At 36.4% G+C, this 16031-nt stretch overlaps 1 protein-coding gene across 1 annotated transcript; it reads right to left on the bottom strand.

Annotated features, from left to right (window-relative positions):
• Positions 1 to 3270: 3270 nt before the first annotated feature.
• On the bottom strand, positions 3271 to 15720 carry LOC140172473 (cytochrome P450 2U1-like). The gene is made up of 3 exons (XM_072195620.1): positions 15345 to 15720; positions 5563 to 6528; positions 3271 to 4644 (listed from the first exon to the last, which is right to left on the bottom strand). The coding sequence occupies exons 1-3, from the start codon at positions 15718 to 15720 to the stop codon at positions 4469 to 4471; spliced, it is 1518 nt and encodes a 505-aa protein (XP_072051721.1). The 3' UTR covers positions 3271 to 4468.
• Positions 15721 to 16031: the final 311 nt, after the last annotated feature.

The following is a 16031-nucleotide window of genomic DNA, read 5'->3' as shown; positions in this document are numbered from 1 at the left end:
GATTTAAGACCCCATCTTTGATTTATGGACCAAAATCAAGCTGGATACTTTCTTTTTGGGATGCGTTTATATATATGGTCAATTCCAGCGAAAGCGGGACAAAATTCTCTCTATGTTAACTTTCCACTTTAAAATGTCATTAATAAAGGTAATCACGTTATTGATGGAGCATATCATGTAACGTCCAATGTGCTCTCTTTGTGCATATAGGCCTTTACTAGCAAGTCATACCAGGGGACATGTTATGATAGCTTAAATGAATTGGCGTTACCCACGAATTCAAAGATAAAGCACCATATATGTCATTGAATGTCCTTCAATCAAAATGAAATTATTACCGTTAGAAAGACGTTTGCATGATCTCACATCATATTTAAAACGATTGAATTCCACCAAAGTTTGTGGACTCTAGAGGTCATTAAGTCAATTTGGCTAATAATTTTGTTACCCGCGTATCAAAAATAAAATGATCGTTCTGAAAAATGTTAAGTGAATATGCCATAAATGACTATATCATGAAACGAAGTTTCGTACTATAATTCTGAGGTCCAAGTGAATATTTTATGCAAATACGTTTTACCCATAAAATCAATTAATTAAAGATTTCTTCTTTGCAAGTCCAATTGAAACACTTACTGTATGGGACGTTTCAAGAGCTAAGGTCTGCTCTTTTCATCAGCCAGATGACGCACTGATCTGCTTGGGTTGCCAGTTGACTTCTTGTTGGTATTGATTGAAGTAGCACTGTCATCACCAGAAATCAATACATCATAAAGGTGGCTTAATTTGAATGTGCCATCAACTCTGTTCATAGATTGGGTGCCCGCCTCCGGATCCAAATGGATTCCTTGACCCATCTTGTATACTTGTCATTTTCAGTTGTAAGAATTGCGCTATCCTCCCAGCCTATAACATGGTTATTTTGAGCTACGTGCTCAGCTAATGCAGAAGTGAGAAATTCTGATTCCGATGCTTTCCTGTTTGACCTGGTAAATCTGTTTTTGGAAGTTTTTTCCACCGATTTGACATGTTCCTGTTTTCTGGTACCAAACGCTCTGCCCGTTTCTCCAACATATGTAGCCATAAAATCAAATTTGACGTTACCCACGTATCAACTGTTACCCACGAGTCCAGCAAATATAATTGCCATAACTTAAATTAACATTTAATGACTTTGGACACTGAATTTAGTTTGACAAGCGCTTAAAATTGTAAATCGTAAAAATACGTTCACCGCTTTAAAAAAGAATCTACGACGGTTTAAACTTTTGTTACCCACGAATCCCGAATAGATGCTAACCTTGAAAAATAAGGAGATTGTTTATTTTAAGTTTAAATCAGCACATATTCAAGCCATGGGTATGCTATAATTTTGACAGTACTTACAGTTTATACACCTAAGAAACGCAAACCCCAAGCGGTACTATAGTACTTATAGCTTTACCCACGAATTCGGCGTTACCCACGAATCCAAGGATTTACTCGTAAATTACATGTTTCTTATGCATCTTAACATTTTGAAAACATGCGAAATAGGTTCCAAAACAGTCCTGTTTAATAGCGTCCTCTTGAAGGTATACTGAAGCTGCATCATGAAGCTTTGATTGATTATCCTAAATTACCATTTTTTGGGTAAATGCAATTGGTTAGAGAAACGGGAATCATTGAAACACAATGGAGGAATAACCGCATGGTGGTTTCCAACCTTCTGTAATATTTTCTATTTTGCCGCTTACCAATACATACCTTCAAATATGTCTTACCCACGAACATTTTGGTTACCCACGAATCCCTACTTAAATTATAGTTAACAATGTATTGATAGTGTTTTAGTTCATAGGAACTGTCAAACACGAGTTAATAGAATATTGCTGCATGAAAATATGGAATGATTTTACTAAAATAATAATATAAAACTGTTTGCTTTGTCTATTTGAATTTGGCAACTTTATTATTCTCAAAATTTTATACCCAAAATGCCATAATGATCCATTCTAAATATTCCATGTAGTCTGTATTTTGATTAAAATTCATTTTAGTGCCATTGCAGCCTGAATTATTGACATACGGAAAAGTATTTTTATTTTTATTTAAAAAATTAATAGGAATTGCTATTTTCCAGACGCTGTTACCCACGAATCCATCCGAGATCCTCATCCTGCGACGAGATACAAAATCTAACTTTATATTTATATGAAGCATTTATTCTAATCTTTCGAAATAATACAGTAATGTTAAATGACAGCCACTTTGGAAAGAGTTTGAAGAATTGACACAATCTTAACTGTACACCTGGTTCTTTCTTAAAATTTGTAATAACCACAATATTTCTGTATAGATATATGTAATAAAATTCTATTTTACGTTCAAAGTCTTCACCGATTTCTAGTGTATATGAGTCACACATAAAATATTGAAAGATATTAAAGAAAGTGAAATTTTATGGCGTACAACAGGTGGAAAATGCTTGAATTCGTGGGTAACATGCATATGCGCATTTAACACTTTATTTGGTCTAGCAAGAAAAGTTATTTTTCAATCCGATGGCACTTCCACCTGATGATTCACTAGACATGATCGTCTCATTTGATAAGTCTAGATTATTGAAAAGGAAAACATTTTCAAAATGGCCCCCAGAGAGAATTTTGGCCCGCTTTGGCTGGAATTGACCATATATATATGGGTTTAAACTAACGCACTGAAGCTTTTTTCATCTATTGTGTTCGATTTGAGCGCTGATATTGGAAAATGTTGCTAACCAATATTCATAAGATTGTACAATCAACGTCCAGTTTCCGACTGAGCGTTTTAATTACGAAACGCATTTCGGCCTTGTACTGGCCCGGGGTACTGGCTTCATCGAATGAACAACAGTATTTTCCCAAGAAAAACACGCCATTATCTTCGCGCTGAATTCAAATCAATACAATTGAATGCAACTTTTAAATCTGGCTTTTTTTTCTTCAAAAATACTCATGTGTTCGAAATTGGGCGAATGGGGTAACAGAATGCGCGTACATAAACCACCTTTCTTACTATGATAAAATACCATAAAATTCCATAGTATGCCTCTTAATGAGGTGTTCATAACGAAAGAGACGAAAGCCAGACCACAAAAACATTATATATTACTGATATAGGCGGCTGTTCAAACATGCTGTATTATTGTAAGACCAATCTGTTGCAATGATTTTATGGATGGTGCCTGCCTTTCGTCTCTTTCGTCAAACAAACAAACAAACAAAAAACGGATGCGTTACTTTTTGTGAAGTCTTTATTTAAAAAAGCACGGATCACTCCGTCTTTAAGGATATATACCCTTTCCAAAACAATCACTTTAAATCCGGAAGCCGCATCATAATTTTTGGTGGGTATTGTTCTCCTCACTCCGCGGAACTCAAAATAGTTATTCTTTGCACGGAGCTGACGGCGAATTTGTAAAAAGGTCTCGTAGCTGCGAACTGTCCAGATCAAGGGTTTATTTAGTTTTCTGGTTGAAAATCGCCTTGAAAAGATTTTGAAAAAATAAGCAGAAATGAGAGTAACGAGAAAATAATTTTTGGGAGTCGACCTTGTCGCTTAAGGCTGTAATGATCAAAATCAAGGGTGTTCAGCGCTCTGTTTTAGTAAAATTCAGGGGTCTTTCGGAGCTGCGCGGTCCAAAAACAGGGTTTTTCTGGGAACATACCCATATATGGTCATTTGTGTTAAGTGCTCCCTGGGTTTTAAATAAATGTATTACATGTACATCAATAATATTTACCCAGTAACCTCTTTGTAGGTGTTACTTTTTTGTAAGCACATCCAAAAAGCAACTACCTCCTTTTTGTAAAAGATTAAAACTCTCAAAACTTACGTTTATAACAAAAAGAAACTCGAATATGTTCTGCAAAATGTTGATATCTTATTTGTGTCTATAGACCAAAATTTGAATGAAGATGCATTTTTAAATCAAAACTTACACTGAAAAGCTACATAAGTCAATGCAATATTCTCTGCAAGAATGATGACCAGACATTCACTAGCAATAAGAGCAACGATTCAATTGCTGCAATTTTTAATTGTTTTTCCTATTCTCCCAAACTTGAAAGGGGGCTCTGGATCTTGGGCCCAGCATCGTGGCCCTGTAGTAAATCCGTCCCTGGACAGAAAATACATGTATGCCATCTATTGAAGATGGCTTGTGTGTGCTATCTACTGAAGATAGCTGGCGTCTCCATATCTTCTGAAGATGCGTGTTCCGTATGCTATCTAAAGTACATGGTGTATGACGTGTATCTACTGAGAATAGTTGGTATATGCTATCTACAGAGGATAGGTAATGTATGTAATCTTCGGAAGATAACTGTTTTCTGATTTCTGCGGCTGAAGATAGCTGGGGTATGGTATCTACTGAAGATAGCTGGTTTCCGTGGTCTGGAAGTTGCTGGTGTGCGCTATTTACAAATGTGAATGTATCGGCACAACTTTATCGTGCTACTGCCACTAATTTATACTCTTGAGGAACGAGAGTCGCGCCCATTTCTGGTTCCAGGCTTGGTTGAGCTCCTTCTGGTAGACGAAATGAGAATTTATGAAGAAGATGGGTAAAGATGAGAAAGAGTTCCATCAAAGCCAACTGTTCACCCAAACATTTACGTTTTCCTGAAAACAATATAAATATACTAGTATTTATTACATAATTAACACGGGTACATCAGTGAAGCATCCACAACATGCAAATCAATACCTTCATACAGGGTGTCCCTGAAAGAACTGTATTGTTGGAAACTGAATGTTTTGGGTCCTTTGACGCATAAACCAAATAACTATATACATAATTGATGTGGTTGAGGAACATATCAGCTATCACATGCTTTTTGAATTTTGACAATTAACCACTTCGTTTTTGAAATACAAGAATTTTACGAAACTACCTCATTTTCAATCCGTCCACGGAGTCAATGACAATAGACGCCTCATGCGCTGATGATGCGCAGTGATTAGCACTCCGAATATACAGATCATTGATTGATATTTGTATCCGTGGAAAGGTTTGAAAATGAGGAAGTTTCATAAAAATTCTTATATTTCAAGAACGGCGTGGTCAAAATGCAAAAAGTATGTGATAGTTTATTTATTCCTCAACCACCATGACCACACCAATTAATTATATGTGATGCGATAAAGCATAATCAGTCGGAACTCGGAAATATTGATTTTGAGATTATCACCAAACAAAGGAAATATATATTTCTATTTTGTTTCCTGTTGTTTAAGAAATTCTTTAATTGCTCATAGCCTATCTTTGGAACTGGTTGTTCAATTTCAACTTAAAAGTTTCCGACGATACAGTTCTTTCATGGATACCTTGTATCACCGTTTATAGAAAATCCCTCACAAATAATCCCTTCCGGAGATCTCTTCCTTGATTTATAGTTATATCTCCTGTATCATGGGGATGAGTATCTGGGTGTCAGTGAGGTATGTACACGTGTGCCTTAGGGGGGGTTACTGAGTGGTCCCCACCTCTGCACTCACTCAGTTGCTAGTAACTTTACACAGGTATATCAAAATACATACCGATAGCAAAAGGTATCAACTCTTCCCTGCGATTCAACTTTCCATCAGAATCCAGAAATCTCTCTGGTTTAAAGGACTCTGCTTCCTTCCAGATTTTCTCGTCATGATGAACTGCCCACAGATTCGGCATAACCATCGTACCTTGTTCTATATCATAGCCATATAGCTTTGTGTCAAACGTAGCTGCTCGTGGCACTCCAAGAGGAGTGATACTCCCTATGCGTTGCATTTCAAGTAGTGTTGCCTCAGTATAGGGCAGTCGAGGTCTGTCTTTCGAAGTAGGCATTCTATTACGCCCAACCTCCGAATCCAATTCGGCATGGATCTTTTCTTGAATATCAGGTTGCAGTACCATGTAAAGCAAACCCCATTTCAGTGTTGTGGATGACGTCTCCGTTCCAGCAGCGAATAAGTCAGCAATACAAGCTTCCAAGTCTCCATCGTCAAACCATTCGGCAATATCAGGATCTTCTTTATGGATTTTCTCCTGATTATCAAAGTACATATCGATAAAAGTACGGGGATCTCCCCGAGTGTAATTATCGCGAGCTATTTTAATCATTTCTAGATAAAACGCCCTAATTTGATCAATAAGTACCGTGACATTTCGAAGTCCTGAGAACGGCAAGTACTTCATCCAGGGGACAAAGTTTGCAAGACCTGTAAATGAGGTCTCTGTGAAGATTCCTGTCAGAAAATCGAGAATGCGCATTAGTTTTGGATCATCATAATCAAAGCCATGTCCGAAAACAAGACAGCACACGACATTGCTAGTAACCATATCCAGAAGACGAAATGGCGAGAACGCCTTACCCTCATGTTTAGATATAACGTTGCATAGACGTTGGATTTCTTCAACAACTTGTTCTTCCAGTCTGGACTTTCCCATGCCAAGATCACGTAACGCAGACAGGGAGAATCGTCGTCGTACTCGTTGGGCTAGGTTACTATGCGCCGCAATTAAACCTGCATGGATGGTAATAGAGAATCGAATGGTAAAATATCAGAACTATAGACTAGTATCAATCTTTTTTTTTAAACAACGAAAACAAAACAAAAAACACTTCACTTATTAAGTCGCATTACATTCCTGGGGTACATCTCAGATCTTGTTATAAATAATGATGTGCCAAGTTTGGTAATAAAATAAATATAAACGATTGGTCTATTCAAATCTAAATTGATCTTTTCTGTTGCTTGTTACTTACAGTAGTTATGAAAGACTTCAGTCAATCAATCAATCTTTATTTTTTTCCATCAATTTCATACAAACAGATCAGCAAAGGTAATATACTAGTAGTTTATTGTTCATTACATGTACAAGTGATTATATATCACAAATCCGAGAGGTTTTAGAACGATGCACCATCTTATAACTAACAATTATAATAAACACATCACAAGAAATAAGTCCCCCTTTCAACATTTCGTCATAACATCATAAATGTTTACTTGGTGGGGATTTTAAACTGCACTCAACCACATGTGTTTTCCATTAGTAACAAGCAATGAGTCAACTTTTGTGACAAGCATATGCCTACTTATGTGACTTATGAAAAAGGCAGTTTTGTCTTCCATTTGGGCTCATTCAGCCATCAAGTCATGGACATCTTTTATTTTCACACGGCACTTAGCAAACAGTTATATAATTATTTCTAAGTTAGTTTTATTGGTACAAAATGTAACCGTACAATGTTATGACGAAATATTGAAAGGGGGACCTATTTCTTGTGATGTGTTTACGTTTAATATTCTCTTCCTTGGAAATTTCCAGAGCTTCTACGTCTAGAGGTCATACAGATCACTTTCACATTTCAGTAGGCTTCACACCACTCCATTTCCCCAATATGAAATTAAAAAAAAAAAAAGTAAAATTAAGTTTGGCAGAGGCGGGTTTCGAACTCACGGTGCACCGCTTTGGATACTCTATGAGCCTAGCGCCTTAGACCGCTCGGCCACTTGTCTTGTTGGTATCCATTTGAAACTTATTTGAACATATAATCGCAACTTCAACATAGGCCTACCACGTGACAAGCAAAGGCAGAAAACGTACCATATTTTGGAATTTTATTTGCCTAAAAACATTAATGTGTATTAATAGCCATGATAGCGCTCAATTTTTGTTAAAGCCATATAATATGGCTTTAACAACAATTGAGCGCTATTAATACACATTAATGTTCTATATATGAAGAGCTTTGTTGCAAAACCCCTTACATCCACTTTTGACTGAGAAAAACAGCTTTTTTTAATTGTGCAAGTATTACTTGTTCGATTTGATTCAATTTGAATTTAGATAAAGTGTTAATGAACAGAAACTAAAAGAATAGGTTTGGTATAATTTTCAAGCCTCCCTATTTTTGTAATTATTTCTTTTATATCGCACATTTTGTGGATGTAAGGGGTTTTGCAACAAATTAAATTTACCCCTCTTCTAGTAACCACCTTTGCAATCAAATTTGAGCCCATTTGTTTGCACTACTTTATGTAACTTGACTAATGCTACCAAAAAAAAAAAGAAAAATTGAAATATCTCATTTACTTTTTTAATTATGAATTTTTAATTAAATTCGGGAAAATGGCATTTTTTGGATATTTCCGAAGCTACACCTTTTGTTAATTAAAATTATTTTTTTCAAACATAGTGACCCAAAAACAGTTCCTTTTGGTTTTAATAGGTAAAGAACATTCCAGGCTACTATTATACATCAAAAAAATTAAAACAAAGCAATTCTATATTCATTTTAAGTTCAGATTTCCGGAAATTCCCTAAGATTTCCCAAACGGGAAATATACGATATCTCCGGAAGGGAAAGTGGTATGAAGGTCAAACTACCACCAAAATGTGTATTTTTACCCACACTATAATGTCATGTCAATAACTCAATTTCAGCCAAAAGTGGATGTAAGGGCTTTTGAAACAGAGCTCTTCAATTATATAATTTATAACATTTCTGTAAAAATAGATTACTGTTTATTTTCCATAAAATGTTAGCTTTTACTGTCAGATGTGTCCCCTTTTAATTTTGAGCCGAACAAGTGAGGTAAAGCATAGAAAATTGGAATTTACTACTAGCGCCCATGCATGTTACTCCCGCGGTTGTAATACGGTACGATCCTCTGGGTGTGTGTATGTGTATCCCGCACGCCGTGTACGTATTATGCATAGGTGTTCGACTAATATTTCCATCGTAATAATAAAACGCCGGTTCCATCGCTTTATTCAAAATCTCGGATTTTGACAAAACTACAGCACCAAAAGTCTTGATTTTTGCAGAGTATCTTTATTGACTAAAGTACATTACAATCGTGTAAAAACCAGACTTTCAAAAAAGACTTTCGTTCTCCTCAGCAAATGTTATAATCCCCGGGGGGGGGGGGGGGCCACTTCAATTTGAAATGGATATAGGTGTAGGGCTGGCGCTTTCGCACTAAGGGGCATTCGGTGAGAGCAACATGTAAAAAATATGGGGTCATTGGGTGAGAGCATAATTTTTGGCAGTCGGTGAGAGCAAAATGTAAAAAATATGGGGTCATTGGGTGAGAACATGACCTTTTTTTAAATGGAATCTTTGGGTGAGAACCAAAACAGCGCCACAAAAACCTCGAAAATCAAATTTCTAGTTCTAAATGGCTTCAAATTTCTTTATTTTTTCAAAATAAGTAACAAAATCAGTGATAAATGAAAGTTGCTGTTCAAATTGAACTTGTAAGGGTCTTTGGGTGACAGATCAAATGGAAAAATAGGGGTCTTCGGGTGACAGAGCGCGGAGCGAGCATGTGTTCGTAAAAAATATGGGGTCTTTGGGTGACAGCGATGCTGAAAAAGGGGTCTTAACAGCCCTACATACGCGTCACCTCCAAAGTTGGAGTGCCCCCGGGGTTATAATATGGCTTTAACTGCGTGTTCTACATACAGAAATCCGACAATAAACGGGCCTCTACATGGACAATACATTATATCGATTTTGACACGCCGAACACGTGCGCTAGTACATCGTATATACATTTGTATCAGTATAATACTATAGTGGAACCTACCATTTTTCTTGTATACACGTTCGATGTTTTTATCAATTATAATAATTCCACATTAGACCCCAATTTTTTTTTCAGGAAATAAAAGATTAGATTACCATAAAAACGAAACAGTGATCTTTGGCGGGGTCTAACGTAATTTTTACATAGAATTTTCAACGTTTTTTCTATCCTTGAATTATTCTTGCTCAATGAAAAAAATATTTTGGCGTATATGAAATTGAAATAAAATTCTCTGCTTCTTAAACGACATCAAATGTGCCACAATTGGGTATCACGAATCGTTATATATGATGTGCAGTAAATATTCATATATTCTTTTATGCATAGGATGCTTCAATTTTGACACAAAAAATATTTCATTGAAAACCCTCTCACTCGGCTATTTAAAAAAGGTAACCAAGCTTCCCTAGAATGTGCAATAAATTAGCATTAAAAGTTTTCTTATTTTAGCAGCATTCCAGAAACACTTGTCGTTTGGCGAAAAGTGGAATAAGTAGGCTTTAAAACAAATTTCATCAATAAATATAGTAATTACACTTTTTAGAAACTCTTAACTTGACATCATCTTGAAATTCATCGAATCAGCCATATTTGACAAATACAATCACAGTAGTATACTAAACAAACCAGTGTTATGATAGTTTTAAAAAAATCAAATACAAAGTTGTACTGGTACATGGTAGTACTTTCATACTACACGCGCTGGTTATGTATACAGACATTGGCAATGTTAGATTCAGCCATATTTGACACATACAAACACAATTGTACAAACCAGCGGTATGATTAAGGGCTGGGGTATGAACGTTTGGACAGTATTTATTTTGGGACATCAGAGCACATCAGACATATCGAATTGCATTCTGAATACGAAGAATGTCATTCTGATATCAAATAATTTTGATTTTTTGAAATTCGCAATTTAATACACATTTTATGGCAAATCATTAAAATTGATATTTTTGATATTTAACAGTACTTGAAGTAAACTTTATAAATCTGATGATTTATACTTAAAGTGTATGTAGGTGGGATGAAAAGCCGACGATCAATTGAAAATTTTGACCTTTCGTATTGAAGATATGGATTTTTTCCCCAAAACACCAAAAAAATTAGGTCTTTTTGGGGAAAAAATCCATATCTTCAATATGAAAGGTCAAAATTTTCAATTGATCGTCGGCTTTTCCTCCCTGCTACATACACTTTAAGAATATATCATTAGATTTACATAATTTACTTCGAGGACTGTTATATATCAAAAATTTGAAAAATATCAAATTTTATAATTTGTCATAAAATTTGTATATATTGTGATTTTCAAAAAATGAAAATTATTTGATATCAGAAAGACATGCTTCGTATTCAGAATGCAATTCGATAGGTCCGAGGTGCTCTCATGTCCCACAAAAATACTGTCGAAACGCAATAAACGCTCATTTTAGATCCCTTAAGTGAAATCAATACGAAGTTGTACTGGTAGTACTTACATATTACAACATCAACACTACATACATGTACATTAGTTACTACCAAAAAAACGTTGACAACGTAAAGAAATCAGCAAGTTTAAAAAAACCCACCTCGGCTCACTTTTTGAAACTTGGTCCCATTTATAAAATGTACTGATTTAAACTTTATCATATTTACATCAATTTAAAACATTTCCAGAAGTGTTATGTATCTTTAATGTGCAGATGCGATATTAATTTGTAAGCTTTCTGGAACGACCTGAACGGTTATTATCTTGTTCTTGCATGATAAGCCAATATCTTTTTGTGTTTTGTTTTATAATATCATGATTAATGATTGAATTAAACGAATAACAAGTAGGCTTGTTTGTAATCTTGTTGGAAACGCTGTATTCTGTTGAAATAAAATAAAAACACTGATTTGCTAGTTGGTGTTCAAATGGGACCAAGTTTCAAAAAGTGAGCCGAGGTGGGTTTTTTAAACTTGCTGATTTCTTTACGTTGTCAACGTTTTTTGGTAGATTTCTTTTCTTTTTTATGAATGCAGCCAAGCAGCTCCAAGCTTGGAAAGTCAGGATATGAAGTGCACCATAAAACGAATAAAACGAAAATGGATGTTTGAAGTTGCCATTCTTGATTCATGACAATAAATAATTAAACAAAACTTTATCAGTCGTTTATTTTTAAAACTTGCTCGTCACGCGTGACTGTAATGTTCAGAGGCGTACACAATGATCAATAAACATTTTAATATACTTTAATTATTCTAGGCTACGTAAATATGTAAATAAATTGTAAACATGAACAACACACACCCAATGTTGACAATGCCAGAGAGACACACATAGAGTAAATCCGATTTAGGCCTACTTCATGTCGGAACTGGTAAATGCGCATATATTTAAGCCTATACTACGGAAGCGTCTAAATGCCCCAGATAATCGTGTTTTAATGTTGGTGGTTTTTGTAGCCCTGCGGGCAATCTACTTGGCTATCCGAATTTCGCGGTTTGTGGTTCTTTGTAGCCCTTCGGGACAACCTAGTTGAATATTCCTATTAAGCGGCGGTTGTCGGCGATCTTTCATGGTTTGTGGTTTTCATCAATCCCTGCACTCTATCGGGAGCTAATTTATAGTTTAAGCTTGTTGAATATCCACATTTCGTGGTTTGTGGATCTTTGTAGCCCTGTGGGGCAATCTAGTTGCATATCAACATTTCGCGGTTTGTGGTTCTTTATAGCCCTGCGGGGCAATGTAGTTGGTATCAATAATAAGCGGCAGTTGTTGTTGATCTTTCGCGGTTTGTGGTTCTTTATAATCGAATAATCGATAGGCCTGCGGGCAATCTAATTGGATATCCCAATTTTGGGGTTTGTGGCTCTTTGTAGCCCAGCGGGCAATAGAGTTGAATATCATGGTTTTAATTTCCTCATCAAGCCCTGCCCTCTATCGGGAGCTAGTTTATAGTCTAAGCTTGTTGGATATCCGTATTTCGTGGTTTGTGATTCTTTATAATCGATAGGCCTGCGGGCAATCTAGTCTTTCGCGGTTTGTGGTTCTTTGTAATCTTTCGTTTTTTGTGGTTTTAATTTCCCTCATCAAGTCCTGCTCTCTATCGGGAGCTAATTTGTAGTTTAAGCTTGTTGGGTAACCATATTTCGTGGTTTGTGGTTCTTTGAAGCCCTGTGGGGCAATAGTTCCATATCCAAATTTCGCGGTTTGTGGTTCTTTATAGCCCTGCGGATATTTGGATATCAATATTGAGCGGCAGTTGTTGTTGTTTCGCGGTTTGTGGTCTTAATTTGTTGGATATCCATATAATCGATATGCCTGCGGGCAATCTGGTTGGATATCCAAATTTCGCGGTTTGTAGTTCTTTGTAGCCCTGCGGGGCAATCTAGTTGGATACCCCTATTAAGCGGCGGTTGTCGGCGATCTTTCGCGGTTTGTGATTTTAATTCCCCTAATTAAGTCCTGCCCTTTAGCCCTGTGGGGAAATCTATATAAACTACGCAAAAAAAGTTTCTTTATGGTTAGGAAATTTACCCACTATTAAAATCTAGTGACCAATTTTGTACGTTTGCTCAATAATCACATGCAAGAGATTGTCCTGCGGATTTTGACACCTCAATCAGTGCCCTACGACACTCCTGAGAAAAGATATGAATGTTTAAGTAACACGAGGTCGAAAAATGAAAATTGCAAAGAAGCCTATTCAATGGTTTTAGAGCTGATTCACTGATCTAAGACGGTTTCATTATTCCGCCTTTTCAATTTTAATGTAAAGCATTTTAATTGATGCATGTTTGATAAAACTTTGCTTATTGTGCAGATGAATGATCAAAGACAAAGGTGAGTGGGTACTGAGACATTTACGTTTTGAGAGATGGATTTGGAAAAGGGATTCAAAACAGGTCATCAGTTTCAGTTTCAGTCATGATTACAGCTGAATTCCTGGAAGCAGAAGGACCCGGGCAGAAGGAATTGAGACACTTGAGTGGCCCTCCAGAAGCCCTGATCTTAACCCCTTGGAGAACATTTGGGATCAGCATAAGAGACGAGTCAACAAGAAGATAAAGGCAGATACAACTCTGGTGGGATTGCGTCGCATCGTTGAGCAAGGTAACGGGGTTGAGCAAGGTAACATTAGGAGCATGAGACGCCGCGTGGCTGCTGTAAGGGAAGCCAACGGTGGACACACAAAGTATTGAAAGACTGGTAAAGAAAGAGATTAATCTCAAGTGAAGTTGGAAGCGGCAGTATGATGCCTGAAATGTGCTCAGCAATTAAACAAAAAATGTTATCTGCATGTTTGTTGTTTTTGTGTTCTTTTATGCTGAAAACTTGAATAGGCCTTTTTGCAATTTTCATTTTTCGACATCGTGTTACTTAAACATTCATATCTTTTCTCAAGAGTGTCGTACAGAAGTGATTGAGGTGTCAAAATACGCAGGACAATCACCCGCATGCGATTATTTAGCAAACGTACAAAATTAGTCGCTAGATTTTAATAGTGGGTAAATATCCTAACCATAAAGGAACTTTTTTTGCGTAGTGTAGTTGGATATCAATATTCAGCGGCAGTTGTTGGCGATCTTTCGCCGTTTGTGATTTTCATTTATAATATTTATATCAAATATAATTTCAGTCTGAGCGGTGAACAGAGCCACTGATAAATAAATAATAAATAATAAATAAATTTCGGTGTTTTAAATGACGAAGATGCCATGATAGTCAGGCATGGTGATAGCATCTGGATGGTGAAAGTAGGCCCAAGGCCTAGACCTAAATGTAAATAAAAAATCAAACATGTTTGTTTGATGAAAAAAAATAATAATATCACAATAGCAATGGATGTTCGAAATGGTGTTATTCTTGATTTACGACAATAAATTGATTAATAAAACATAGATAAAAAAGGTGGTGGGAAGTTTCGAACTTGAGCAAAAATTCATAAATGGATTAGAAGTCCATGGCCTTAACCACTTCGCCACGGGGACGTCCCGTTATTACGATGTGTGAAAGTGGAGTATTTATTAATATGAAAAATTATGCTGTGGTCCGGAAAGAATAAAAGAATTGTGAAAAACTTGATTTTTTGGCGAATGGGGTCCAGAATTTGTATGTAGGGTATCCAGGAAAATGCCTGGGTATATTTGAAAGTGAATCTGAAAAATTAGTGCGACAGTGACAGCCATGTATGGCTGTAGCAGTGTCGAAAGATTGTGGATATCAGTATGATTAGCTATGATTTGCCACTAATTTTGGCTATGAAATACCGCGTGAAATAAAGCAAGAATGTTTGTTTATTATCAAACAATCGGATTGACTGTAAGATTCGTGTAACTTTTTGAAATAAAGAGTTATTAAAATATGACACTTTGGACAGTAAATACGATTTAGCATGGTTTTAGATATATTTTGTACCCAGCGAAAAATATCATAGAACAATAGCGTTTTGTTCCGTGTAAATATAGTCTCGCGGTGCATCTGTTTATTCTTCTTTATCAGTCGTTTTTTTTTAAACTTGCTGGTCAAGCTACCGCGTGACTCTAATATTACAGCACTGCATTAGTCTATACCACCACATTGATTTCCCCATTAGATAGGAGCAACGTGTGAAATATGTCTTTAAAATCAATGCAATGTGGGCTTTTGGGACACCCTGTATATTTAAGTCGTGGAAACAAAAGTACAATCTGTGGTAAAGAATAATTTACTCTACTCTCAAAACATGTCGAAAGTTAGATATCCCTTATACTCCAGCACCTACCTCTATCAGGATTCACCATTTCAAAAATAAGAAGTCTAGGTCTGTCGTCAAATTCCTCGCCTTGTCTTAGAAACGCCTGACGCACTGACTCATAATCATTGAGAACAACCACAGGAAAAGATCCAAATTGAAGGTGGTAAACTGGTCCGTATTTGAGCGCCAACTGGTTGAGTGTTTTAAATGGAGCTTTTGGGTCTAAACTGGGCAAGTTCCCCAATATGGGCCACCTGAATCGGGGTCCCGGAGGAAACTTTCTGGACGGTTTCCGATTACTTCTGATGGTAAGGAATAGTAACGTAAAACATACTAGAGCGAGTAGAACCGTTGTCGAGTCCTGGATAAGTATCTGAAAGAGTTGATTCATTATATTCGTCATCTTCGCGGAATCCGAAACTTATCTAATCGCGATCCTCGGAGTTCGGAGTTGTTATACTTGTCAAGAGCGTCTGCTTGATGTAATAAGCTGTAGGCCTAATACATTCACTCATGAACAAATTTTAATTACATTACATCATGTCAACAAACATGGTTGTATATGGTTTTCAGAACACAATTCAATATTATCACGATATTTTGACAGGCAGGCTACGGTACCAGCAGCAGTGCAAAGACAATTCGTCCACGATCGAGCTACCTCGTATCATCCTTGTATACCTTTAGACCTATTATAGATTAAGCGACGATGTA

The sequence above is a fragment of the Amphiura filiformis genome, chromosome 16 (genome assembly GCF_039555335.1).
Source record: "Amphiura filiformis chromosome 16, Afil_fr2py, whole genome shotgun sequence".
NCBI lineage: Eukaryota > Metazoa > Echinodermata > Ophiuroidea > Amphilepidida > Amphiuridae > Amphiura > Amphiura filiformis.
The sequence above is the reverse complement of the archived record's forward strand: the minus strand, read 5'-3'. Positions and strand labels throughout refer to the sequence as shown.

Coding starts and splice junctions, on each gene's coding strand:
- LOC140172473 (XM_072195620.1), bottom strand. CDS start 15,720: ATGACGAATATAATGAATCAACTCTTTCAGATACTTATCCAGGACTCG. Junction 6,529..15,344: donor AATGGTGAATCCTGATAGAG/GTAGGTGCTGGA, acceptor CCATCCATGCAG/GTTTAATTGCGGCGCATAGT. Junction 4,645..5,562: donor GTTGATACCTTTTGCTATCG/GTATGTATTTTG, acceptor TATTGTTTTCAG/GAAAACGTAAATGTTTGGGT.